At 43.1% G+C, this 26,586-nt stretch overlaps 1 protein-coding gene across 2 annotated transcripts in view; it reads left to right on the top strand.

Moving 5' to 3' along the window:
* Nucleotides 1–26,586, top strand: part of lrp1ab (low density lipoprotein receptor-related protein 1Ab) — an 87,187-nt gene that overhangs the window by 27,367 nt on the left and 33,234 nt on the right. For both annotated transcript variants that reach the window (XM_041060480.1, XM_041060469.1), the window contains exons 4-27: nt 5,496–5,615; nt 5,953–6,081; nt 6,389–6,649; nt 13,089–13,251; nt 13,724–13,946; nt 14,855–15,044; nt 15,168–15,311; nt 15,472–15,708; nt 15,915–16,095; nt 16,462–16,684; nt 16,858–17,047; nt 17,147–17,269; nt 17,573–17,713; nt 18,099–18,224; nt 19,119–19,235; nt 19,340–19,420; nt 19,524–19,691; nt 20,924–21,106; nt 21,603–21,800; nt 22,009–22,254; nt 22,603–22,800; nt 24,018–24,222; nt 25,563–25,727; nt 25,989–26,233. In XM_041060480.1, coding sequence (XP_040916414.1) covers nt 5,496–5,615; nt 5,953–6,081; nt 6,389–6,649; nt 13,089–13,251; nt 13,724–13,946; nt 14,855–15,044; nt 15,168–15,311; nt 15,472–15,708; nt 15,915–16,095; nt 16,462–16,684; nt 16,858–17,047; nt 17,147–17,269; nt 17,573–17,713; nt 18,099–18,224; nt 19,119–19,235; nt 19,340–19,420; nt 19,524–19,691; nt 20,924–21,106; nt 21,603–21,800; nt 22,009–22,254; nt 22,603–22,800; nt 24,018–24,222; nt 25,563–25,727; nt 25,989–26,233 — 4,257 coding nt within the window. The remainder of the gene's footprint in view (nt 1–5,495; nt 5,616–5,952; nt 6,082–6,388; nt 6,650–13,088; nt 13,252–13,723; nt 13,947–14,854; nt 15,045–15,167; nt 15,312–15,471; nt 15,709–15,914; nt 16,096–16,461; nt 16,685–16,857; nt 17,048–17,146; nt 17,270–17,572; nt 17,714–18,098; nt 18,225–19,118; nt 19,236–19,339; nt 19,421–19,523; nt 19,692–20,923; nt 21,107–21,602; nt 21,801–22,008; nt 22,255–22,602; nt 22,801–24,017; nt 24,223–25,562; nt 25,728–25,988; nt 26,234–26,586) is intronic.

Here is a 26,586-nt window from a genome sequence, read left to right as displayed (position 1 = left end):
ATAAATTTCCTTAGCATTTTCAGATTGTGTGGCAAGGTTTGGGATTAGTCGGCGTGATCTATGTATAGGAATGATAGCAGGCAGTAACCAGGTGGGCTCAGTGGTGCTGCGATGGATGGGTGGATACTGGCAGTATGGTTCCATGGTTCAGCATTTAATCACTTTAGACACTTGATTCTTGTTTTTTTGACTGTTTGCAAAGGTGAAAGCAAAGTAAAAACAAATCAGAACATGCACATATGCTGGGCAACAGGAATGTTTTTTCAAAGGCCACTGTCAATCAAACCACACCCACACAGTCCTGATTAAGTTTTTTGGGCATTAGTTTTAGTTTCTGAATGGTTTACAACATATAATATTTTTTTCCCCAGAATTAACCTTGTTTATATTGCCTTGAAAATTATATTATAAAGCAAAAGGAAAAGTTTGAAACCACATTTTCAGATACTTCACAGCTTTCTTTGCTTACAGAAGAAGGAAGCAATAAACACATGTAGTCACGTACCACAAGGGACTGGGCTAAGAAAACCGTATATATTGAGAATGTTTTCCAGTGTGAGCGTCCATACCAGTGGTGCTTGAATCCCAAGTTTGCTTGTGTAACTTCAGATCTTTGCCATCCTTCAAAACACAACACATAGTTCTAGGTCTATACTTAAAATGCCTATTTAACTAAATGTAGCCTTTACAGACAGTTGGCAGTTATGTTGTTTTTCTGTCATATGGGTGAAAGTTGAGTCTATTCATTGATCCGTGGGCCTGCATTTGTCCTTTCTCTGTCATTTTGCGGGTTATGGGGCCTCTCTTGGGGGGCAAGGCCTTAGACCTGCCTCCCTCAGAAGTGACTGATTGATAGGGAAGAGAAAATGGGGTCAAGGAAGCACTCTTGAGAGCCTTTCCCTTTCCTTGCTGTCCCAAAGGGAACCCAGATTATTGTCATGGCCTGATGCTATTGTTTATTCATGCAGTGGGCTTTCATTGTCCTTCATGTCCTGTTAACCGTGGAATGAGAATCGGTCATAGGCTACTTGAAGCTGCCTGTGGAAAGACCACATTTTCATCTTTATTCATGAGTGGGTCTTGATCTAAATGAGTTTATTGGCTGCTGTTAGAGTTGTCTTGCATGATAAGACCTGTTTTATTGCCAGTCTCACCCATCACTCTACATAGAGAAGCTGCCTTGTTTTAAACCGCTATGGATTTATTTACTCATAGCGGGTTGCACATTGAAGAAAATTTAAGTATTGATTTTCTTAGGCAAGTTACACTGTCATGTGTGTTTGGGAATGTTTGTTGTTGCCACAGTGTGGGTACTTTCTGGATGTATTTGTATATTTATGTTTGAGTATTTGTGTAAGTTCATACTTAGCCGTCTGGGGCAGCATGATGCCACTGTTTGGGGACTACGATAGCTACTGTTTGCTCATTACTCAAGCTGCTGCTCTGCTTGTGTTTGCAAATGGTTACTTTGCCCCCTTTGACTATGTTACCTGCAAACAACTACCAATACATACACTATTATGATCACAATTGCTGAGCCTTCCTGCTTACCCCTCTCCTATGAAAACTCACATACACAGTGTTATCTCCTTCATGCCTGATTTGCTGTACCCAACAGCAGTTGAATTTCAGTAATCCAGCATTTACCACCAACTACTATTACACACGTGATGGAATGCACCACAAAACCAAATCATTACAGAGCAGTTTAGTAGAATGGAGCAGCTGAATTGTCTTAGATAATGCCTGATTTTGTGTTTAATCAAGCGTGGTGATCTGCTAAACTTAAATGAGATTGGTATTCTCAAAGTTTACATCAAAAATGTTTGTTCAAGGTCTTCTTGCTATTACATGCAATGCTAGAATGTAAACTGATTATATGAAAGGTGTGTCTATCTGAAAATATGGAGTATAGACCCCAGAAATAACCTGGCCAGGGACATCACCTGGACAAAAAATGGAACAAAAAGTGAAAGTAGTGGCAGCTTATGAAGGCAAATTCAAATAGGTACTTAAGTTTGGAATAAATTCTTAAAGTATGTAGAATGAATGAACCGTTAAGTCAAAGAAGCAGAAATCAGCTAATTTGAGGGAACCATGTAGGGAAACGTTAGGCTTCTCTCAGCTGCAGGTAGAGGACAAGGGCATGTGTGGACTTGTTTCCAGACAGTGAGAGCACAAAGGTAGGAATGTCCTGGGAATTACCTCCTTTTTAAAATGTCACACAGTTTTTGCTTTCAATTGTGGCTGCTGGATTTAGAAAATGGACACAGGCCTGATTTATTTTTTGTTAGGTTTATATTAAGAAAAGGGATTTGTTTTCAAGCCAGTTGATGGATAGATGAGCTGATCTTTTTAAGGAAGAAAGGTTTGAAATCATTCATTCGTGACAGGTTTGTTGCGTAACAACTACCATGACCCCAACACCACCTGGTCTCTGTCTCATTCAACCTGCGTCACCCTGTTGCACCCGACCCCTCGGCCCCCATGATTGGATTTTAGAGAAAAATGTCAACTTTCATACATTTCTTCATGCACTGGTGATGAACAGAGGCTTCTCTTTTTTCTGTCTCTGTCATCTCTCTTGATTCCTAATTTTCTTTTCTCACAGCTTCCCTTATTTTATTTCTGTTATAGCCGTTTTCTTTATGTGTGCATTTTATGTGTGAATTGGTAATGCATTCAGTCATCTGGCAATTTCGTCTCTTTTGAAGAGTTTATCATAAGGCAGAACTGGTTCCAGACAAATCTTCAGAATATTCAGGTTGGCAACATCTTGCGGCAGCCCCGCATTGAGGAGGCTGCAACCTCAAGGGGGATGCACTGCAAACTCATCCATTAGTTTTCGTATGTTTGATGTTACAATGCATGTCTGATATTTTCATCAATGGTCTTCTTGTCTTCTACCTTGAATCACTGACTTTTGTTAAATTGTGCAAGCAAGTTTTGCCTCATCAGTACGTACCGTTTAGGAATGTGACGTCTTACGATGAAACTTAGTGGGCCTTTTGACAAGCAGATTTGTACTCTCACTCCCTGCTTCCCTTTAAAGAGCTATAGATGAGTGAAATTGAGGGTTGCCATCCATGCAGTAACAGGATCAATGGCTTTGGCATGCTTGTTTAGGACTGAAGGCCTCCAGTGTGTCACTGTGTGATTTGTTTGCTTCGTTCATTAACCCCTGGTCAAACGTCTGACACGCTGCTGCTTCTTGTTTGCTCGGAGCTGGAGCTTTCTAACCACTCCATATCTTTAAGCCCTTTATGCACTCGTTTCCACCTCTGTTTACCCTGCTTTTCCTTTACTCCTCTCTATATTTCTGTTCTCCTGTTGTTTTCTGCTCTTCTCCTCACATTTCCTGCTTCCACTTCTCTCCCTGTGTTGCCTCTCCCCGCTATCGCACACCTACAAATGTTCTCTGAGGTTAAAATAAGCAAAAGGTTTTGCAGATTCACATTCCCAAAACTTTTTTTTTAACTGCTTCAAAGGGAAAATACATTATTTTTATAAGAATAAGCCAAGGAGTGAATCAGAGACCCAAACAATGTTTTCTTTCTGCTACCTTCCAGATTCATATTGGATGCATTTTAACATTTATTGTTTGTCCATATAACTCTAAACAAAAGTCTTATCAAACTTAAACCAAAATCTATTTAAGTACAAAATCTTAAATTTGACATTGATTATAGATTATAATTGATATTTTCTTTAGAAAACCAAATTAAATAAAAACATAGATGGACACAAGTTAACCATATGCTTTGAATACTTTGTATCATCACAGGTTGATATTGAGATAATGCTCTGATAATTATATATCTACAGTATTAATTTTGTGCACATTGTCCACCCATAGCTAGAAACTCAGGTACAAAATGGAACAAAATGACCTTGAACAGAGGTGCATTTTGTGGATATTTTATCTCTCTGGTAGCCTGTGGTCTCTCGCAGTTTGAGGCTTGGTGAATGGATTCGATATGGGCCACACTGTTTGCTGGGGGACTCTTCCTTTCAGTGGGGCCACAACAAAAGGGTCATTGTGGCCCAGAGTGCCAAAGGCTTTATATAATAAGCCCTTCACTGTTCCAATCTCCGCTCTTCACAGCCATACTATCACCAGCTACTGTACGCATAGTGTGTTCATGACCATTCACCCTTTTTCTTGGATGCCAAAGTAAATTTCATTGTGTTACTGGAAGCTTCTTCTTTCTTTTTGCTTATTTACAATTTTGTCATGTCCGTGTTTACACTTGATAAATGATTAAATGGAAGAGTTTCTCAACAATTTTTGAGTAAAGTTTAGCTCTTGAGATCAGTGTGTGTGATAAGTGTGATTGTTGATGTGTAATGTGATGGCTTTTGCCTTACTCACTGTTGAATGTTGCTGTGGCAGCTGTCCTGGAGCTTCAAAGGGTAGCTAGAGGTTGTTGCATTGTGGGACTGCGGCATGCTTGTCATATTTCATGCTGGCGCCTTAAATCAGAAATAAAAGCTTGCAGAAACGGCGAGAGGAAGTTCCACTTATGTGTGTGACATAGTGACAGAGAGTGACAGGGACGCAAAGAGAAAAAGAGAATATTGTTGAATTAATGAGTGCTGATCATCATCATCGGGATAATACCCTCCCTCTGTCCTCACATACTGTAATTTTCCTCTTTGAATTAATCTCTGTGGCTTCATTCAGTGGTTTATTGAACTCTGGGGCAGAACCCACCCAGTGTGGGTCACAGCCCTGTTTGTGGTGGATGCACACATGACCAAAATAATGAACTATTTTATAAGTCTGATTTCAAGAGGATCACAAGACTCTTTATTGGAGGTTTAAAGCTAATGGAAGCTGTCTGAAATATAATTTGTTTTATAATGTCAGATGTGAGCCCCTCTCTGACACAACACTTCAGTCTATGATAGACACTCCACCCCAATTATCTCCTGGCCTAGACACACATATTTGCATACGCACACACACATACACACACACACACACACACACACACACCCTATAGAGAGCACGATGAGGGGATGTGCGGACGCCCCTCTTTAATTTCCTGCCAAAAGGATGTGTCCTTGAGTTCCCTCTGGGGGCGGGAAAAAAGAGGCCCTCTAACGCGTGTGCATTCAAATCACCCTGTCTGTCACATGCACGTGTGCGACCCCTGCTCTCTTCTCTTTCTTGCTCTGTCTCTCACACACACATACACACGCACATATGCATATGCAACCACAATCCTATCTGATCTCCCAGTGGAGATGTGAAAGGATATGACAGAATTTCTCTGTGAAGATTGCACTGGGATTAACATAAACATTTGAAAGCTTACCTGCGCACAAAGCTGATCATGGACACAATTATTTTAACAGGTTTCATTTTGAGCTGCCATTGTTATCCAAGTTTTTCTGCCCTCTAAATCAAAGCTTCTGACTCTCTCCTCCTTGTCAGCATTAGCCTCCACAGTATGTAATGTTCTCTGTGTCTGTGTTTTTCTCTGGTACAGAACGAGCACCAGACTGTGCCTCCCATGGGTGCCAGTTTCACTGCGCTGTGACTCATGACGGGCCTCAGTGCTACTGTAGAAACGGCTTTGAGGTTGCTGCAGATGGAAAGACATGTAAAGGTGAGTGGGTGATTTGGCAGATTTTTTTCTAGCTTGGCCAAAGTAACATTAGAAGTAATCATCTGATTACTCCGTCTTTCGGCTCGCTGGCTGGAATTTGCGTGGGCCAGCATGCAGAGAGGATAAGATTTTTTTTTTTATCAAACTACTTGCCTCAAGGCAGAAAATAAATGCATGTTCCAGGGTTTGGTAGCAATCTTAGCTTTTTGTTGCCTTCCCTGAAATATGTTGCATTTAAGTACAGCCATTGCAGTAAGCTGTGAATGAGGACAGTACAGTCCCTATATGTTTCATCACTGACTGTGTCTGTTAATACATTGTGTTCTCACTTCTGTAGATTTCAATGAGTGCAATGTTTATGGGACGTGCAGTCAGACGTGCGCAAACACTGAGGGCTCCTACACTTGCAGCTGTGTGGAGGGCTACCTGCTGCAGCCAGACAACCGCTCCTGCAAAGCCAAAAATGGTGAGAACATACTCGCACATAAAGTACAACAGAGACCAATGATGCAGTTCATACCAAACCAACAAAAGATTAGTTGATTTCTTTCTCTGTTGGGAATGGCTCCCTGCTGTATTGCATCAGATAATCACATCTGCATGGTGTGGTACCCCCATTTGTTTTACTAGCTTGTTTACTGGAGGGAGATGTGTTACAGGTGTGCAGTGAATGTATGACCTTTCACTCCTCTCCATCTCCTCTTCATATCTTTTCTCCCTGGTGTCTTTTTCCCCTTCCTCTCCAACTCCACTGTCACCATCATCATCCTCAGAGCCAGTGGATCGCCTGCCTGTGCTGTTGATTGCTAACCTCCATGACATCCGCTGCACCTCCCTGAGCGGCTCCACGTCCCGGCTGTCCTCCATTGCCACCAAGCAGGTCATGGCTATGGACTTCAACTACGCCGAGGAGACCGTCTGTTGGATAGATGTGGGTGACACCCCGGCTGCAGTCCAGCTGAAGTGCGCCAGCATCCCTGACCTCAAGACTGTCACAAACATTCGCACCATCAACATCTCCCTCAGCCTCCACCGTGAGTAGTCGTTTCATTGACAAAAACAAAAGCAAAAAATGAATAAGCTTTTGTCTCTAGAAGTAGTTGTGTAGTTTCTGCTGACATGGTATACCTATAAAGAAAGTTGTCAGGTGCACTGAGGGCATGACAGCTTAGCTGTAGACTGTCAGTGAAAGAGGAATGAATGCTTTGCATAAGAGCTTGGAAGCAGCGCTCAGGTAATCGGTTCGAGTTGTCAGCTCACCCTGTGTGAAATTTCCGTACTTTGCCTGAGGAATCAAATGGTCAACTTTACATTTGCTAGCTCAGACAAATGTAAGATGTGAAGCAATACAGCCTCATCTCTGAAAGCTGCTCATACCAGCATAAAAGTGCCAAGTAGAAACGCTGAGTCCAACTTTTTTTTTTCAAAAGGTTTGTCTTTGAAGAACAGGGGCACCCTGACACACCACTAGATCATCGGATAGAGGCAATGTGTGTGTGTGGCTGACATACAGTGATATGATACATATAAGGCTGCCAGCATGCCTTCTGGCGTTAGTTTGCACATTTCTTGACAGGCAAACAGTAACCTACTGTGCAGCCTTATTTATGTACTGACTATTCAGAAGCCTGTACGTATTTTTCCAATGATCTTTTCTGATGCATTTGAATGTAATTGGATGTATCGCACCTCCCATTATTGATTTCTGCTATGATGACATTTGGCATTGGGTTTTCCCAGAAAAGTTTTGTCTGCCTTCATGAGTCCTCCCAAGCCCGGGCACTGTACATTTTGTCCTGGGGTGTGTTGTAGGTAGATAGTGCACGTTTGTGTGTGTTGTGTGTACAAGGGCAACTGATAAACAATGACAAGTGAAATGTCTGGCCTGTGGAGGTATGTAGATGTCATCATAGCCATCATTTTAACTCACAGACTCTCATCTACTCCCAGCAACACCCAGACAGACACACAGAGACTAACATACACAGCATGTGAACATTTCCCTTTGAGAGACTTACTCATATAATGCTGACATGATTTATCTCTGATTACAAGTCTGACAGGGTTTGTTTTTATTTGCCTGGCTGACAGAGCCGTTACTCTTTAAGAATGGGGGCAGAAATGTAGACAAAACATAAAAGCCAGGGTGTGGGTTTGTGCGTGTGCTCATATGTAGGTGCGTGTGGGAAGCGTTCCCTTGAGAATTAGCCCCAGGCTTGGAACAGCAGACGTGAAGAAAACAAGTGAATAAGCCGGGTGTGTAGACCCTGAAATGTGGCTCACAAAAACCTGCGACGTGATTAGAAGTGCCTCGGCTCGTATCCACTTCAAATGAAGCTTGTGTAACGGCTGTCACTGCTGACAGCCGGGGCAGAGCCAAGGCTAGGAGGCTCAGTGAACCCCAGCGTCCTAAAATGGGTTTTTTTTCAGTTGATTCACTGCACTCTCATAAGTGGGCCATATCCCATCTTGCTGTCATTGTGTTGGCTTGCTTCTGTGGCTTTTTGGTCCACCGTCAGAGGGGTGAATGGGGCGAGGGGTTGAAGAGAGAGAGGGCGACCCTGTGAGAAAGAGGGTAAAGGAGACAGGGGGACTGATAAAATGAGAGGGAGAGAAAGAAGGTAGTGATTTGCTGTACCTTAGAGGTGTGCGTGTGTGTTTATGTGTGTATGTGTGTATGCGAGTGGTCATGCAGATGGTATTTACATTCCTCCGTTGGGTTATGTCAGCCTGAACAGCCTCTACATTCCTCTGGCCGTCTCAGGTCCTGTCCAGTCAGGTCACTTAAATGCACTCATAGCTGAGGCTCAGACAAACACACACACACACACACACACACACACACACACACACACACACACACACACACACACACACACACACACACACATCGACCCAAATACCTTTGACTCATGCACCCATTACTTAGTGACATATTACCTTTTATAAATCAAGATTTGAGATTTCTGTCTGTGCTGGACCATTTTTGTACACCTTAGAATATGAAATGTTTCCATTGTCCCCTTGTGTCTTTGAGTCAACCTGTAAATAAGAGGCAGCTCTGAAAATGACTTTATTATTTAGTTTGATTTTCATTATCCACATTTGCTGTAGCAACTTGAGTCAGCTGTATTTTCCAAACTTTTTATTTGTCCTCCTTTAATGTTGCACTAGCTTAATTTAAAAAAAACTAACATTTTAAGATTAGATAAGTTTTACTTAATCAAATGTTGACATCAGAAAGTGCAGTTTGGATTAAAACAATCAGGACTTGAAGGACTTTTTGGAAAATTTGAGTGGTTTTGCTGCATTTACAATGAGTAGAGCACCATGAGCTGCGTCTGAGATTATCTGTCGATCAGGCTCTGCGCTTTAAGGGTTTCCCCAAGGAAATTGTCTCACAGAGGTGGTAAGCCACTTAGATCTTGATGTATCTCCTCTTGTGACAATAGCCACAGTCATTAAATTTCCTGTGTCAAAAGGCTTATGTTTTAGTTCCTAAAATTGTATTAACTTGGGCGTTAGTGGAGGCAGTCCTAATTTCAGGTAGGGTTGCCCACATCCACTATAAAGCCCTGTGGGGAAACCCAGACTGTGTGAGTGTGGTCAGGTCCGTTGGTGGGTTTTGGCTCCACTGTGTCACTCAGGGAGCAAACAGACAAATAGAAAAGAGGCTCACTTTGCACTTTGGCCATGACTCCACATTTTTTGATGTTACGTCAGTGTAGGCTTTCTTACAGCAACTGAAAAAAGTTCTTCCTTAATTTCTCAGCTGAGTCAAGGCTGTCTGTTGCATAAATGGATTCCCTTGTAGTGGTTTGCTTTAAAATGTAAGTTAAGCTTAACCTATGTGAACTCTCTGTCCTTCCTGATTTACACATCTGCCTTTCCTTTGCTTGAAGGGGAACCCGCTCTTTCAAAACAAATTCCGATCATATAATTGGTACCAACATGGACTCCTTGTCAGTTCAGTTTTGTGGTTTATAACAAGCAGGACTCAGGTGCACTCCTAAAAGTATGATGGGCAGACATGGGATTTGGCCTTAGATGGATATGGATGAAATTATGGAGGCAGAGTTCACACAAACAGGGTGATTTATAGCTTCTGGGAACCTGAGAGAGAGAGAGGGGCAGATAAGTAGACGAGGGTTGCAGATGTGGCCTACTCTGTTTGCATGTTCCTGGTGACTGGGAAGATAAAAGGGGAGCAGAGCCTACTCGTCACATCCTCTCCACCCTCCGAGTGGAACTCCACAGCAGGGACCAGCATGTCTCCCCATGTCCCTCTGTCTGTCGTTCAATCCTTCTTCCTCTCTCTTTCTAGTCTTTGTTCTTTAGGCATCGTCTTTTTTTTCCAGAATACATCAGTGCACAGAAGGTCTTGTCAAGACCTGATAACAAACGTATAGTTTCACAGGGAAAAATGTCTAAGATATTCTGTCTCATTGGAAACAATCAGAATGCCATTTTTAACTAGATGTTAATGTACATCTAGTTAAAACACAGGCTGCACCCAAACAGAATATGTATACTTTACCTAAAGGACCTAAATGTTGTCCATCATTTTTCTTTTTTTTGTCATGGGTGGAATCATGTCTCAGTATCCCTACCATCAGGCCCTCCCTACCCAGCCAATAACCTCTCTTTTTTCACTTGCTGCAGTGGGAGATTTAAAAGTGGCATAACATTTACGACTTACTTCTTCTTAAATAGAGGTCATATGTCAGATTGTTATGGAAAATCATAATCGCTAAACTCTAAAACTGTGCTCTAGAGAGGTCAAAGAGGTTTTTGCGCAGATTAATAGGATCTTCTTGGCACAGGGAGGATTATGGAAGCCGCATCATGATTCTTTTCTGCTTTGCTCTAACATGTAAATATGGGAACATTTGCAGACACATGCAAATAAGAGTCAAGGTGTGTGACTAGTTTGAAACTCTAAGTAAGCTGTGACCCTGTATGTAAATACCTATGTTATTAGGGTGGAAAGCGTGTTTGTTGTTGCCAGGAAGACCACCTTAGTTTGTGAAACATTTCCTCGGTGTAGTGTGAGCTGGAAAGGTGTTAAGGGCAGGAAGTGAAAAGGGGATCTGAGGGCAGGTTTGTTGGATGAAGAGAAAGGGGTGGGTTCATTCAGTTTCCCAACAAACTTCCCACTTACCAGAAGCTGAATGAGAGAGCACGTCAACAGACTGGCTGACTCTGGTCGACGGGGTCCACTAGTCTTGTGCAACTGTGTTGCACAAGTGTCTCAATACTCGCTAAATGAGTTTAATCGATGCCTTGTGCAACCAGGCTTGCTGCTGGATTTCTTTAAAGGAGTTTGGGTTAAGAGCTGATACCAGTGGGAGTATCCTATCCTATCCTAATTAGCTGCATGACAAACTTCACCCTTTGTCAAAATCTTGGTTCTCGTGTTTGTGAAACGTCTTGGACTGGTTTTTAATTCCCCCCTTCTGATCTTTTGACCATGATTTTTTTTTTCATTAGCTCATGTATTTACAGTTATCTCCCTTGTAGATGTGAGATGACCGGTGCCTTTGTCAATAAATTATTCCCAGGGAGGAGGTACACCAGGACTTTCAATGTTTTGATAAAAATTTATTTCGCCATCAGTATCTCTTTGTTTTTCTTTCCTGACCACTGACATAATCGCATCCTCCATGGTTTTCCAATTTCTCCTTAACTCTGCATATATTGTAGCGCCAAGCATATTGTAAGTCCCATGTGGGGCAGGCCTTTTGAAGCTCTGTGTATGTTTGGTAGGTAGGGTAGGGGGTTTGTACATTGGGGCCAGATGTGTGTATGCTCTGTTGTGCAACTTGCCCTGTCTTTGAGCAGCATGGTTGTCATTGTTGTAGATTACAGTGCAGATGTTTTTTTTTTTCAGTTGTTTTTTTTTTTGTTTTTGTTTTTTTTGTTTAATGAATAGTTGCAATCTTGGGGCAGGGTGACGGCAGGCTCACTGTCAATAGTGTTATACCCCTTTCGTGTACCCCAGCATCAAAGTTGTCCCATGGAATAACTGGAGAAACACCTGTGGTCACTTTGATAGTCTATGTCTGAATAGTAAGACTGTGTGATGTGCATGTGTGTATACAATGTTCTGCTTTGAAAGAAAGCGCGGTGGCAGCTGTTAAAACACAAGGCTGTATGTATCTTCAAGCCCCCCCCCTCCACCCACTTGGAGTGGGTGGGGGGGTGGGGGGGGGGGTCTGGGATTTCTGCACCCAGTCTCACACAAGTTCTCAGAGAGTGAGAAATGTTTCCAGTGCTAACTTAGGTCTTCAACCCCCCAATTTTAGAAACATGTCTGAAATAGTGGTCCCTCTGCAAAGCTTCCTCTTTCTAGGTTGGTTTACTAAGCTATGCTTAGTTACAGAATTTCAGGGTCTTTCAAATCTCAACCCATTTGGAAAAATATAGGAGATCTATGGATGGATGCATTAGATATTGTTCTTCACCACCACTATTAAAGCACAAAAGAATATTTTCAGGGGAAGCTTGTTCATGCCTCCAGTAGATTTCAGAGACTTTGACGGTGTTTGCCAAGGAGCGCTGATGTTGTTGTGGCGAATTTGTGTTGGCCCAACACCTCATCAAGACACCTTATGTTGTGTTTTCCTTTAATTGGTCACCTATCTGTATGTTGCTGTGTACGCTTAGAGGTGCTTTATTCAGTGTTTTGGCCAAGTTATTGAATTAAAATGTTATTATTTTTAGTTATTTATTTTTCACTCTATTTTGAAGACTGACAGCATAACTCTTTGTAATTTTTTTAAACATTACAAGAAATGTTCACCCCTTCTCCAAATTTTGATACTAGTGGCACCTAGTGCTTCCTTATTTTTTTTTTGTGAATGAAGTTGTACACAACTTGTACCTGCCCAGGGGTCTCTGTTTGATCAGTCAGTGATGTTTGAGACTCTAATTCCTCCACTTGAAACACAGGTAAGGTTCAAGTGAGTTCAGCCAAAGCTTCTTGGTCCCATGGGAAAGTTCTTGCAGGTGAAACACCCTATTAGTAGGTCTGTCAGCCATTTTTCACAACTGATCTATGTTGTGTCATGTTGGTTAATTTATATGGGTCCCATGCTGTGACAAAGGGTTAAGATTCCCAAACTTATTCTAAACTGACTTTCTAAAACTTTTATAAAACAGTTTATGCATCAACTAATCCAAAAACAAAGTCTTGAATTCAGTTTAGAAAATAGCAGGCCTTCACCTGTCACTTTTTTTCTTTCCCTCTCCCATGCACCGCTTGCCTTAATGAAAGACAAGTGGAGTGCAGGACAAAATCTCATTAATTCAGAGTTATTATTTTGTTTTTTAAGAGAGTGGGCTTTCTTGAGGAGAGGGTCATAAAATGATGCTTTTTTATCTTGGTATATGACCAAGAGTTACATGACTGTACTATTGTGAAGCTGTGTTTTTATAATGGTTCTGTTCTGTGCTCTCCTCTGCATCCCTCAGATGTCGAGCAGATGGCTATCGACTGGCTGACCGGAAACTTCTATTTTGTGGATGACATGGATGATTGGGTGTTTGTCTGCAACAAGAATGGCCAAACATGTGTGACCCTGCTGGACCAAGAGCTGTACAACCCTAAAGGCATCGCCTTGGACCCGACCATGGGGTCTGTATTTCCCTCTTGTCTTCTTGACCTAACATTACCCTCAATACTGTTTTAGCAAGGCTTGAGAGGAAAATGCTGTCTTATGATCAGACGACGTGCTGACCAAGCAGGCAGCCAAAAATCAAAGCACTTCCTCCAGATGGAAATCTAGACAAATACTGGTGTTCCACATAAACACTTGCATGTTGGCTGTTTCGGGTTCCTTCTCCTTCCTTCTGACAGGCTGCTTTCTGACGTAGTTCCTTTTTTCAGAGAATCACTTCTCTATTTTCTATTGTCCTGGAAATAATTTGAAATCCATTGTAATGAGTAATATTCATTTCTCATTTTTGGCAATTTGTGCAATGTCAAGATAGATTGATACATCATGTCAAAATGCAGTCATCCATTACATTAAGTGATACCATTTTGTTGTTAGTGAAATTGATCTTAACCTTCCCCTCCTGTCTCTTCTCTTCTTCTTCTGCTGCAGTAAAGTGTTCTTCACAGACTATGGGTCTACACCGAGGGTGGAGCGCTGTGACATGGACGGCCAGAATCGCACCAAGCTGGTGGACAGTAAGATTGTTTTCCCTCATGGTATCACCCTGGACCTGGTCAACCGGCTGGTGTACTGGGCTGACGCCTACCTGGATTACATCGAAGTGGTCGACTATGAGGGCAAAAACCGACACACGATCATCCAGGGCCTGTTGGTGAGGTTTGACGGATTGGTTGGATTGATGTACACACAAAAAATGGCGACCCAAACATATGTCGAGAAGCACTTAGGGGAGTATACACTTCTGTTTGCTCAGCTGTCATTTAAAAAGGTTGCATTTCACCAAACAGAAATAGCCCAGAGTCCCTATTGACTTTTCAATCTTCCCTACGAGAACACAAAACATCTGTTTTCCAAATCTGTATCATCATTGATTTAATCTCATCATCTTTAGAGGCTGTACTGTTTTCCAGTTGTCTCCCGTGTATCTAGACAAAGAGAGTTTGCCTCTCCTGGGGATAAGTCCTTTTTATTGCCTTGATTGATATTACTTAAGCAGTGTGTGATTTTCCTGGCTAGTGCCTCTCTAAACATATTAGTCTGTCCCTAGTGAAGCTTGGCTCAAACTTATAGTGGAGTAATGATCTTAATGAAATCAGGGCTGGGGTAGGGAGGGGGGGCAGCAGTGGTGGTGTGTGTGTCTGTGAGGGGGGGTAATATGATCCCAACCCATACATCTTTCTGACAGCAGAGGAGAGCTGCACAGAATAGACCCTTATAAAAGTAAAACCTCTGCATTTAACAGCAGATGGGAAGTGGAGCCATTCATGCTGCCCTATGCCAAGTTTGCACACACACACTTTCTCTTTATCTTGCTGTCTGTCTCTGTCTGTGTTTGTCTGTCTGTCTGTCTCTGTTTTATACTGATAAATAGTTTGTTTGAAAGTTTCGTTATGCAGAATTTTCCAGGCAGTGTTCGAGATAAAAATGTGTACACAAACGATATCTTACAAGATATTACTCATTCGCCATGAGCTGTTTTAACAAAAATGTTAGCATTTTCAACAGTAAACTCAAGACAATGTTTTAATTTTGCTGCTTTATTGTTTCATTGTGTTTCAGATTGAGCACCTATATGGACTGACTGTGTTTGAGAACTATCTGTATGCAACAAACTCCGATGAAGGCAACCTCAACCCCAAGACCAGCGTGATCCGAGTGAACCGCTTCAACAGCTCCGACTTCCAGGTGGTGACGCGGGTAGACCGCGGCGCCGCGTTGCACGTGTACCACCAGAGACGCCAGCCTCAAGGTGCACGCCCAAGGAGGCACATCTCAAATCTTAAGCTACCCGCTGGCACATCTCATCCTTGTCCATTGATAACATTTACCATTTAATCACTTGTTGTTTTTGTGCCCCGCTGTCCTTGTTTAGTGCGCAGCCATGCATGTGCCCTGGATCAGTTTGGGCAGGCTGGAGGTTGTTCTGACATCTGTCTGCTGGGCAACAGCCACAAGACCCGTACCTGCCGCTGTCGCTCTGGATTCAGCCTCGGCAGTGACGGCAAGTCCTGCAAGAGTGAGTATCAAGACAGAGGGAAAATTTTGATTTGACCAAGATGAACCCTTCCCACTAGCTTCAGTGGCTATGATTGATGAAGGCAGTGAGTTAATAGTGGTTGCAAAGTTGCTGACAGAAGTAATGGTATCATTGAGATTCTTTTTTTCCTCCTCTGTAGAACCAGACCATGAGTTGTTCTTGGTGTATGGTAAAGGTCGTCCTGGAATCATCAGAGGCATGGACATGAATGCTAAGGTGCCCGATGAGTACATGATACCTATTGAGAATCTAATGAACCCCCGAGCTCTGGATTTCCACGCCGCAAGTGAATTCATCTACTTTGCTGATGCCACCAGCTACATAATTGGCCGACAGAAGATAGATGGCACAGAGAGAGACACCATACTAAAAGAAGGTAAGAATGAAATGTTAGCTTTGCGCAGGAATCTGAAATCTATTTCTGCTTTCTAACCAAATCCTAGCTTGCTACACAGAATTTAGGGAGGAAAAGAATTCAGTCAGGTTATTCCATATCATTTTCACTTCATTCTCTTCATATTTATCCTGAATCGGCTGGCTAATAGTTCCTTTTTCACACCGACCTCTTTTTGCTTATCTCAGGTATCCACACAGTGGAGGGGATAGCAGTAGACTGGATGGGAGGTAATCTCTACTGGACAGATGATGGGCCTAAGAAGACTATCAGTGTTGCCAGGCTGGAGAAGGCTTCACAGACCCGCAAGACTCTCATTGAGGGAAAGATGAGTCATCCTCGTGCCATTGTGGTGGACCCCCAGCATGGGTGAGACACTGTAGGGGAGGGTATTGTTATTTTAATGGATATTCTTTTCTTATAAATCCTATTCAGAAGTTTTTACTCTAGTTATACTTTTCTGGCTGCAGCCCCTTTCAGCGGTGGGAGACAGTGGTTTCAAAGTTCTTGTTACTTGCAGCTACGTGGGCTGCCTGTACTGTAGATTTTTGTTGAACTCATTGGTTGCTTTGGTGTGTGGGAGCTGCTGTGCTTTCAAAGGATTTTTTGGATAGTCTTTCCATTGTTTTATCGTGGGATGCTTCATCACAGAGCATCAAAACTCAGGGCTTCGTTTTGACAGAAACGTCTTATCTCACATGCCTTCTGAATGTGGTGTCTTCTCGTCTCTCCCAGATGGATGTACTGGACTGACTGGGAGGAGGACCCCACGGAGAGCAACAGAGGGAAGATCAAGAAAGCTTGGATGGATGGTTCACATCACCAAGTGTTCTTGACCAGCAAAACTGTGCTGTGGCCCAATGGCTTGAGTCTGGACATTCCCCAGGGCATACTGTACTGGGTAGATGCTTACTACGACCGCATTGAGTTAGTTTACCTTAACACCACGGAGCGAAAGGTTGGTGATGCTCAGGGATTTTATTTCAATGTTAGTGTGTTTATGTATTTACAGCTGATACTGTAAAGAGACTCTATTGCAATGCTCATAACTTGGTCATAACTTCAAGATAATCAGTTCTAACACAGGTAGTATTTTGAAATCTAACCCCTCTCTGTTCCCTGATTTAACAGGTGGTGTATGAGGGGCAGGAGCTTAACCATGCCTTTGGCTTATGTCATTACAAACAATTCCTCTTTTGGAATGAGTATCGTGGCGGTAGCATTTATAAACTGGACCAGGTCACTAAAACAGTCACCCTACTCCGCAATGAGAGGCCACCCATCTTTGAGATTAGAGTGTACGATGCACAACAGCAGCAAGGTATATCTCCCCCGTTCTGGTTTATTATGATATAAATTATGATGAATATATTGTGATTACTGTATTCAGTGTGTCTTCTTGGTTTGTCTTTCTGTGTAGGCTCCAATGCATGTCGAGTTAACAATGGCGGCTGTAGCAGCCTGTGCCTTGCCATCCCTAACGGCAGGTCCTGCGGCTGTGCTGACGATCAGATCTTGGATGTCGATAATGTTACCTGCAAAGGTACTTAGCTGCTTTACCAGTAGTTAGGTTTCAAAGTTCAGTGTGGAAGGTTGTGGAAAATTCATCACTCAGCAGGAGTTGAGGCAGTTAAAGAATTTCAGGCTGTACTTTCCATTAGCAAGCTATGCTATACAATGTCTTTCCCAAATCTGAGACGTTTTGAAGAACCACCTCCAATATTTTTGTAACTTTAAAAGAGACGAAAGCTGACCGAGGCACCAAAAAATTTTGTTGTGTTTTGGTACTTAGCTCTTGTCTCAATGTCCCATCTGTTTCTGCTCCTACCTCTGATCTCATTTCCAGCCAACCCGTCCTACGTGCCCCCGCCCCAGTGCCAGCCCGGAGAGTTTGCCTGCAAGAACAACCGCTGCATCCAAGAGCGCTGGAAGTGTGACGGGGACAACGATTGTCTGGACAACAGTGATGAGTCCCCGGAGCTCTGCCGTAAGTCTGCCCCGCCATTGTCATGGTTACACAGCAACACATAGATAAACAAATCTTCTGTTTAAGGGTGTTAGCTAACGTGAACCGACAGAGCGCAAACTGTAGTTTCCAAGATTGTCTCTTTCCATTCTGTGTAATGAGGCTGTAATTTTACTGGCCAGCTTTCTCCTCATCAGGCGAAAGTGAGAACCAGGGACTCATATTTGTCTTGGATGTTCTGCACTTTTATTAAATACTTCATTTAGAGTGACAAACTTACAGGATTATTTATTAGACACATAAAGCTTTAGTAAAGCAGTGTGCTTGATATTTGAGAATTTTAAAATTTAAACTGTTACTGTAAAAAAAAGCGTTGATGTATACTTTATTGTTTTTCTTACTCCAGACCAGCACACCTGCCCAGCTGACCGATTCAAATGCCAGAACAACCGCTGTATCCCCCTGCGATGGCTGTGTGATGGAGACAATGACTGTGGCAATGATGAAGATGAATCCAACACTACCTGCTCTGGTATGTGTAATGTTGGAGTTCTTTGTATCTTAGAGACCATTTTAAGTTTTTCATTCATATTTTGACATTCGGAGTTTATTAACTCTGTGGCAGGTTTTAATACTTTGTAGAGATCTATGTCATCTACATAAGTTTCAAACACAATGCTGCTGTTTCTGTGGAGTTTGCGGATGGCTCATTGGGCAAATGAACATATGTAACGAGTCGTGATCTGCAAGTACGGTTTTTCTTGTTGGATTGCGAGTATTTTAAACTATGAAAGTAAGAGGGAAGTGAGATCAGGACCATATGGGTGGTACTGCAGGGACCAACAAATCAATTTATCAAACTGTTTACATCTGTTTAAGCAAGATAGAGAATAGTGAAAGGAAGTGAGAGGAATTAGTGAGAGGAAGCATGTAGCAGTTGAGATTAAGAGAAAAACAAGAAGAGGAACATTGAACTAATGAAACTTTGGGCAGACAGACAAGTTGCATCTGCAGCAGGCGCATTGGAATCTGACAGTTAGTGCGGCTGATGCCAGTGTGATTTTTACAAACCATGCAGGAGGATGTATTGATCTGCAGCTTCAATGATAATGGGCTGAAACACAGAAATGGTCCTTGGCCAACATCATTTGTTGCTTTTATAAGAGCTTTCTCCAGATCTCATAAACATGGAAGGAGATTCCAAACTGTCTTTAACACAATTAAGATAAAGTATGTTGTGTTTGGGTTACTCTTATTATTAAGTATAATAGACTAGAGTATAATAGAATAGAATATTGGAAATTAAATCGAGCTGGAATCTGTTTGGTCTTTGAAGATATCTTCTTCATGTTGAGTCAGAAATATTGCAAAAGCATAGACGACTTTTTGCTGCATTTAACTGTTTTACACTTTGTTCCCTTGCCAGCACGTACATGCCCACCGAACCAGTACTCCTGTGCCAGTGGGCGCTGCATCCCCATCTCCTGGACATGTGACCTGGATGACGACTGTGGAGACCGGTCTGATGAACCAGTCTCTTGTGGTGAGTCTTTACTGCTCCTTCATGTTGTTGTTCGCTTGAACAGCATATACTTTACTTTGAGATGTCAGTTATACCTATGATTTTTGCTTCTCCTCTCTTCCCAGCATACCCAACCTGCTTCCCTCTGACCCAGTTCACCTGCGCCAACGGCCGCTGCATAAACATCAACTGGCGCTGTGACAATGGTCAGCATCATCCTCTGAGACGTCCTTTGCTTTCCATGAAGCTGTACTTTAAAACAATCCAGCAGCTGACAATAAAATCGTGTGTGTGTGTGCTCATGTACAGACAATGACTGTGGGGATAACAGCGACGAAGCAGGCTGCAGCCATTCTTGCTCTAGCGTCCAGTTCAAATGTAACAGTGGTCGCTGCATCCCAGAATACTGGACCTGTGACGGCGACAATGACTGCGGAGACTACAGTGACGAGACTCATGCCAACTGCACAAACCAGGGTAAGCAACAATACTGTGGATACCAAACTAAAATAGCACTGCTGTCAGTTGTTTTGTTATGGCATTATCTCCTCTCCCTCTGTGTTTGAGATAAAAGTTTTGTTTGTGCTCTACCTAAGTCAAGCTCTCATCGCATCATGTATTGTATTTCACAATATTTACATGTTGCTGTCTATAGTTGTAAAGAGGTTATCATAATGGAGACTAGATCTTCCTCCTCCCTGTCGCATCTCCTCCCCTCTGCATGTCCCTGCCTGCCCTCTGGCTTCCACTTATCATTTACAGCAAACCCTCTCCGTCACACTGCTCAGGATGTGATTATGTTTTGTGGTTAGATAACAATTAAACTCTCTCAAGGTCTTTTGCAAAGGGCACACATGTTTTGATTCTGCTGCAAGCGACATGAATTTACATGTTCAGAGATGAAAATAACTGGTGGCCATGTTGTGCTGCTTTGGAACACTGAGTTCTGTTGGATAACCACTCTTTGTGACAATGAGTATGACATTGTCATAGCGCAGCGTCATGCTATTTCTTCAGCGGTTGGTCTGCCTCGAAGCATACGCTCCTGCACACTGTGTGTGTCCCGGTGTTGTATGTACTGTTTGATCCATGCAGAAATGCAGCCAACTGCTGTCAAGTCTCAGCATGCAAAAACGGGGCGCAGCGTGACCTGTTGGTCTAATGAGCAATCTGTGCTCTGTATGTGTGTCTGGCTGTGTGTGTGTGTGTGTGTGTGTTTGTGGGTTCTCTTGGCCTGCCGTCTGGAAGTCATTAGCTGAAATAAAAAAGCAATACTATCGCCTTCCCCTCCTCTATATTGTATTCTGAGTTGAAAGGTCCCCGGCCCATTTCCTGCTTGAGCCATGCCAAGCACTGACCTCTGCCACCCCCTCAGTGGTCCCTTTAATCTGCCTGTGACATCAGTCAGTGAGCTGTGTGTGTCATTGTTGTTTAACTTGGCTCAGTGTCAGGTTGTTAACCCAGCTTCCCAGCATACCTACACATTAATTAATGTCTAAAATGTGTGTGTGTGTGTGTGGTCTGGGCAAGTGTTGTCTGCTGGTTGTTGTTATTCCAATCTTCCAGTCTTATTTTTCAGTTGCTGATTTCTAATGATAATTTTATTGTTTATTGGACATTTGCAAATTTGCACACATACATCTTTTTCTTTTTTCTTTTTTTTTTTGGTTGGTTTTCTCTCATACTTTGTTTTGCTGTTTTCTCTACAGCTACCCGTCCTCCAGGTGGCTGCCATGTAGATGAGTTCCAGTGTCGGATGGACGGCCTGTGCATTCCCATGCGCTGGCGCTGTGACGGCGACACAGACTGCATGGACTTGAGTGATGAGAACAACTGTGAAGGTGTCACCCACATGTGTGACCCGGCGGTCAAGTTCAGCTGCAGGGACTCTGGTAAGGATGCTTTTAGCTGCCTTACCTACTAGGTGTTAAGGGCGATGAACGTTTCCTATTTGTAAAAATATGGTTTTATCCTCTGACAAATTAGGTCAAATAAATGAAAGAGTAAATACACATTTGCACCAGAAAGTGGCACTGGGAAATTTATTTACATGTGCGTCATGCAGTGGCTGCTCTTTGTGGCAAACTGGATACAAAGAGGAAAGTTATTACCATTGCTTTGCTTCTCATTTTGCGAACAGACTTATATAAAATTGAATGGGACAAACTTCCTCAATTTTGGACTCTGTTCCCTCAAAGGTCAGCACTGTCAAGTTGATTTGCGATTGGTCAGTGGCTCCAATTTGCATGAATTCACTTTGCCTTCCTGAACAAATCCACTGTGGTAATTTCATTGAAATGAATTGATCTTTGTTCTCTCTATGAATACATTGAGATAAAAGTCTTAAAACAACAAAAGCACAAAGTTGACATTTTGTGGTCTTGTCAGCTCGATGCATTAGCAAGGCCTGGGTGTGTGATGGCGACAGTGACTGCGAGGACAACTCGGATGAGGATAACTGCGAGGCGTTGGTGTGCAAGTTGTCTCACCACATGTGCGCTACCAACGATTCCATCTGTCTGCCTGCTGAGAAGCTGTGTGATGGCACTGACGATTGTCCGGATGGCTCTGATGAGAAACTCTGTGGTAAAACTTTCTGTTTTGTCAGAAACTTTTCTACACATAAAACATAACGTGGATTCAGTATGTGGTTATTTTGTCCTGTGATATTCAAACGCACGCACGCACACACACGCACGCACGCACGCACGCACGCACACACACACACACACAGCTCATATTTCCCCTGTCTCTGACATACTCCAACCCTTTCATCTCTGTTTCCCGCATACAGATTTGTGTTCATTGGACAACGGTGGTTGTAGTCACAACTGCAGCATCATTCCCGGGGAGGGCTACATGTGCTCTTGTCCCCTGGGTATGGAGCTGGGAGCTGACAATAAGACCTGCCAGATTCAGAGCTTCTGTGCCAAACACCTCAAGTGCAGCCAGAAGTGCGAGCAGGAGAAATCCAGTGTCAAGTGTTCCTGCTATGAGGGCTGGGAGCTGGAGTCTGACATGGAGAGCTGCAAAAGCACTGGTAAGGAAAGGCGAGGGACTTTTTTTTGACATGAAGAGTTTATTCACGCCTCGGATCTTTTTGGCTTCAGAAACATATTTTTCTTTTGTTGAAGAAGGTCTACAATACTGATTCTACTTTACGTATATACAGTTTTTGCATGCATTATGGTGTTGAAGGTATTTTTCCCCTCCAGTTATTGATTTATTTATTTGTATTTTTTGGAGGGGAGAGATGGGGGAGATCTAGCCAGCTGTGGCAGGGTTTGATCCAAGACTAACAAGGGGTTTTGTGAATCTGGACTTTGAGATGAGATTTTCTATTTTGAGACACTAACACTTTTTCTGCGTATAATTTCTTTGCCTTCAGATCCCTTCAAGCCTTTCATCATCTTCTCCAACCGCCATGAGATCAGAAGGATTGAGCTTCACAAGGGGGAGTTCAGTGTGCTGGTACCAGGCCTGAGGAACACTATAGCCTTGGACTTTCACCTCAGCCAGAACACCCTGTATTGGACTGATGTTGTGGAGGACAAAATCTACCGTGGGAAACTGTCTGAAAACGGAGGTGAGGCAGCCAGTTAGCTACAGCTCTCTGTAATTTTAGGTTACGCTGAAAGATAGATGGGGTGGTGGAATGAATGGCCACTTAGAACAGTCTAATTTACACTGTAATAAGTTTATTTTTCAGTGTCATCTTTTTGTAAGTAAAACAAAAATAGTAAACTGGATTGTTCCTTCTAAGATAGCATATCATATTTGTGCTTTTAACTTCTGCTGAACAAATACACTCTGTAATTTCTCAGAGCCAAATGTTTTTAAAAAGAGTTTGTGGTCAGCAGTGGCGGTCTGTGACCCTGAATAAATCTCCCAGGTCATGGTCGGCCTTTCCTGCTCCAAAACCCCAGGTCTCCTTGCCAATCAAGGTTGTGTTCCCAGCATAGCACTTAGGGGGCACATGGAAGGCTTTGTCTCTTCCCATTTATCTCAGTACTCGCTGTGCGTGACTGCAGCCAGAACACCGATGTAGCGTAGGAGGCACAACACACTGTCGTTCCAGTTCCCAGCCCTCAAACTTCACCATTAAAACAGGGCTTCTGAGCAGAGACATTGTGAATAACTCATACATTGGCTCTGTCTGCTTCTTACTGAAGCAATTTCAGCACCTCAAAAGTTGCTGGCATTCACTGGGCCAACTGCTTAATAAAGATGCCGCTACCCACACATGCACACAGAGAGGCAGCCATAACTCCAGCATTCCTCTAAGCAAACTGTGAAGAAGACCTATCCCTCTCCCTCTAATTACCACTGGAAGGACTTGTGAAGAACTTGTCTGATTGCCCTCAGCCAGAGATGATCACACATTTTGGTTTTGCACTTAGTTTGCATGAGAGCCAGGGGTTTCTGGGAAATAATAAAAAGAGGGGGAGGCCTTTTTTAGAAGTGGGGTTGGGAGGATAGTGCTGGTCGAAGTCACACTGACAGACACATCAGCAGCGCATGCCATTCACTGACGGATTCCATAAGAGTGAGGAATTCTAAACAATTCAGTGTTTGTCAGGGAACTTCTTTTTTCTTTCTTTCTTTTTTGCAATGAACCATATGTGCTGGCTAGAGATTTGTTCACCCTGAAGAATGTGACATGAGCCAAGCTATAAAACTAAATTAGCGGAATTACAACTGTTCTTTTTCTGTTTAAAAGACCACTAACATTAAAATGCTATAAAATGCAACAAATTATCAATCTTGGTTATAAGTCCTGCTTTCTCTGTATGTTCTGGTCAGCCCTGACCAGTTTTGAGGTGGTGATCCAGTATGGACTGGCTACTCCAGAAGGCCTGGCTGTGGACTGGATAGCAGGAAACATCTACTGGGTGGAGAGCAATCTCGACCAGATTGAGGTGGCCAAACTGGATGGGACCATGAGAACCACCCTGCTGGCTGGGGAGGTGGAGCATCCCCGGGCTATTGCCCTAGACCCTCGTGATGGGTAAGAGGCATAAATCAGGGGATTCTAAAGCCATAAACACCCTTCATATTTATGTTGTACTCTTACATAGAATTTCAATTTCTGTTGTCTATTGGCAATGTCTCACTGTAGGTTACATTCTACTTAAAGTATTTTCTATGGAAGTGACATGTACAGTGCATTCATAAAGTATTCAGACCCTTTCTCTTTGTTTCACATTTTGGTATGTTGGGGCCTCATGCTAAAACCGTTTAAATTTTTCCGTCATCAATCATCATCAAGTATTCGAGTAATCAAACCCTTTACTCAGTGCTTAGTTGAAGCACCTTTGGCAGTGATTACAGAGTCAAGTCTTCTTGGGTATAACACGATAAGCTTTGCACACCTGGATTTGGGGATTTTCTGCCATTCTCCTCCTCAGAGCCTCTCTACCTCTGTCAGGCTGGATGGGGATGGTCAGTGGGCAGCCATTTTCAGGTCTTTTCAGAGATGTTCGATTGGGTTCATGTCAGGGCTGGCGCCATTCAAGGACATTCACAGAGTTGTTCCTAAGCCTCTCCTGTGTTGTCTTGGCTGCACACTTAGGGACATTGTCCTGTTGGACCAGGTTTTCATTTAGGATATCTCTGTACTATGCTCTGTTCAGTTTTCCCTCAACCCTAACCAGTCTCCCTGTCCCTGCTAGTGAAAAAACACCCCCATAGCTTTAAGCTTCACTGTTGGGATGGTATTGGGCAGGTAATGAGCTGTGCCTGGTTTCCTCCAGACATGATCAATCCTGGATCAGGATCTCTGGAGCTCTGCCAGAGCGACCGTCAGGTTCTTGGTCAGCTCTCCTACCAAGGCCCTTCTTGCCTGATTGCTCAGTGTGGCTGAGCAGCTAACTCTAGGAAGAGTCCTGGTTGTTCCAAACTTCTTCCATTTAAGAATTATGGAGGCCCCTGAGCTCCTGGGAATCTTCAATGCAGCAGAATTTTTTTTTTCCCTTCCCGAGATCTGTGCCTTGACACAGTCCTGTCACTGAGCTCTGTAGGCAGTTCCTGTGATGTCATGGTTTGGTTTTTGGTCTGATATACACTGTCAGCTGTGAGACCTGATATAAATCATGCCCAATCAATTGAATTTACTGGTGGACTGGTGTAGAGGAGAGAAATGAGCAAGAGAAAATGGGAGGGACCTAACCTAAATTTAAATTGTCATAGCAAAGGGTACTTAAGTCAGTGTAATTTTTCATTTCAATACATACAGCATGGTCCAAAGGTCTGAGGCCACTTTCCCATTCACTTATGTATAAATATATATATATACACTATACACATCTGTGCTAATTCCTCATCACATGGATTATTTTCTGTTTGCAGTATTCTATTTTGGACAGACTGGGATGCCAGTCTTCCCAGGATTGAGGCAGCATCTATGAGTGGTGAAGGCCGACGCACCATCCACAGGGAAACAGGAAGTGGCGGCTGGCCCAACGGACTCACTGTGGACTACATGGAAAGACGCATTGTCTGGATTGACGCCAGGTAGCATTTTCCACTAGTCTCTCAATGCTCTCATTGAACTGCATCCACCCACTTACTGAATGCATCACTCACTCTCTCCGTATTTTTTTGTCTTTTCTTGTCATTATAGAAATGCTGCCTGTTTTTTAACAAACATGCAGACATTCTATGCTTATGTAAAACTACATAAAAGAGACACATAATGTAACATGACCAACATGCATATACTTTATTTGACCCTTGTTGTGTAAAGTATACATCTCTGCCTTAATTCTTCTCCAGGTCAGATGCTATCTACTCTGCTATGTACGACGGCTCTGGACTGATTGAAGTGTTGCGGGGTCATGAGTATTTGTCCCACCCCTTTGCTGTCACCATGTATGGAGGCGAGGTCTACTGGACCGATTGGAGGACTAACACTCTGGCCAAAGCCAACAAATGGACAGGACACAACGTCACTGTAGTCCAGCGCACCAACACACAGCCCTTTGACTTGCAGGTCTATCACCCATCCAGACAACCCCAGGGTAAGTTGCACTCCAGATCCAGATGCACAAATGCTCATAGAGAAGCACACACTCACAGAGAGAGAGATAAAACCCATATCACAGATTTACCCCTGCTTGTCAGCATGGCTGACTGATTTGGGCTTTAACTCAAAGGAAGAATGGTGACAAGCTCACAGTTCACTGCTGACCGTGTTGATTCACAGCTCCCATTCCCCAAGACAGCTGACCTTTTAGAGCTGTGAGACGTGTTGTCTCCTCACACCGGCAGCAATTTGGACACCTCCTGCTGCCTCGTTGATCAAAAAGTCACCTCACTGCTTGGCATTTCCCACCGGCTGAGTAGAAAATAAAACCCTCCTCCTGTGACTTAA

This window comes from Toxotes jaculatrix, chromosome 2 (genome assembly GCF_017976425.1).
Source record: "Toxotes jaculatrix isolate fToxJac2 chromosome 2, fToxJac2.pri, whole genome shotgun sequence".
Taxonomy (NCBI): Eukaryota; Metazoa; Chordata; class Actinopteri; family Toxotidae; genus Toxotes; species Toxotes jaculatrix.
The sequence above is the reverse complement of the archived record's forward strand: the minus strand, read 5'-3'. Positions and strand labels throughout refer to the sequence as shown.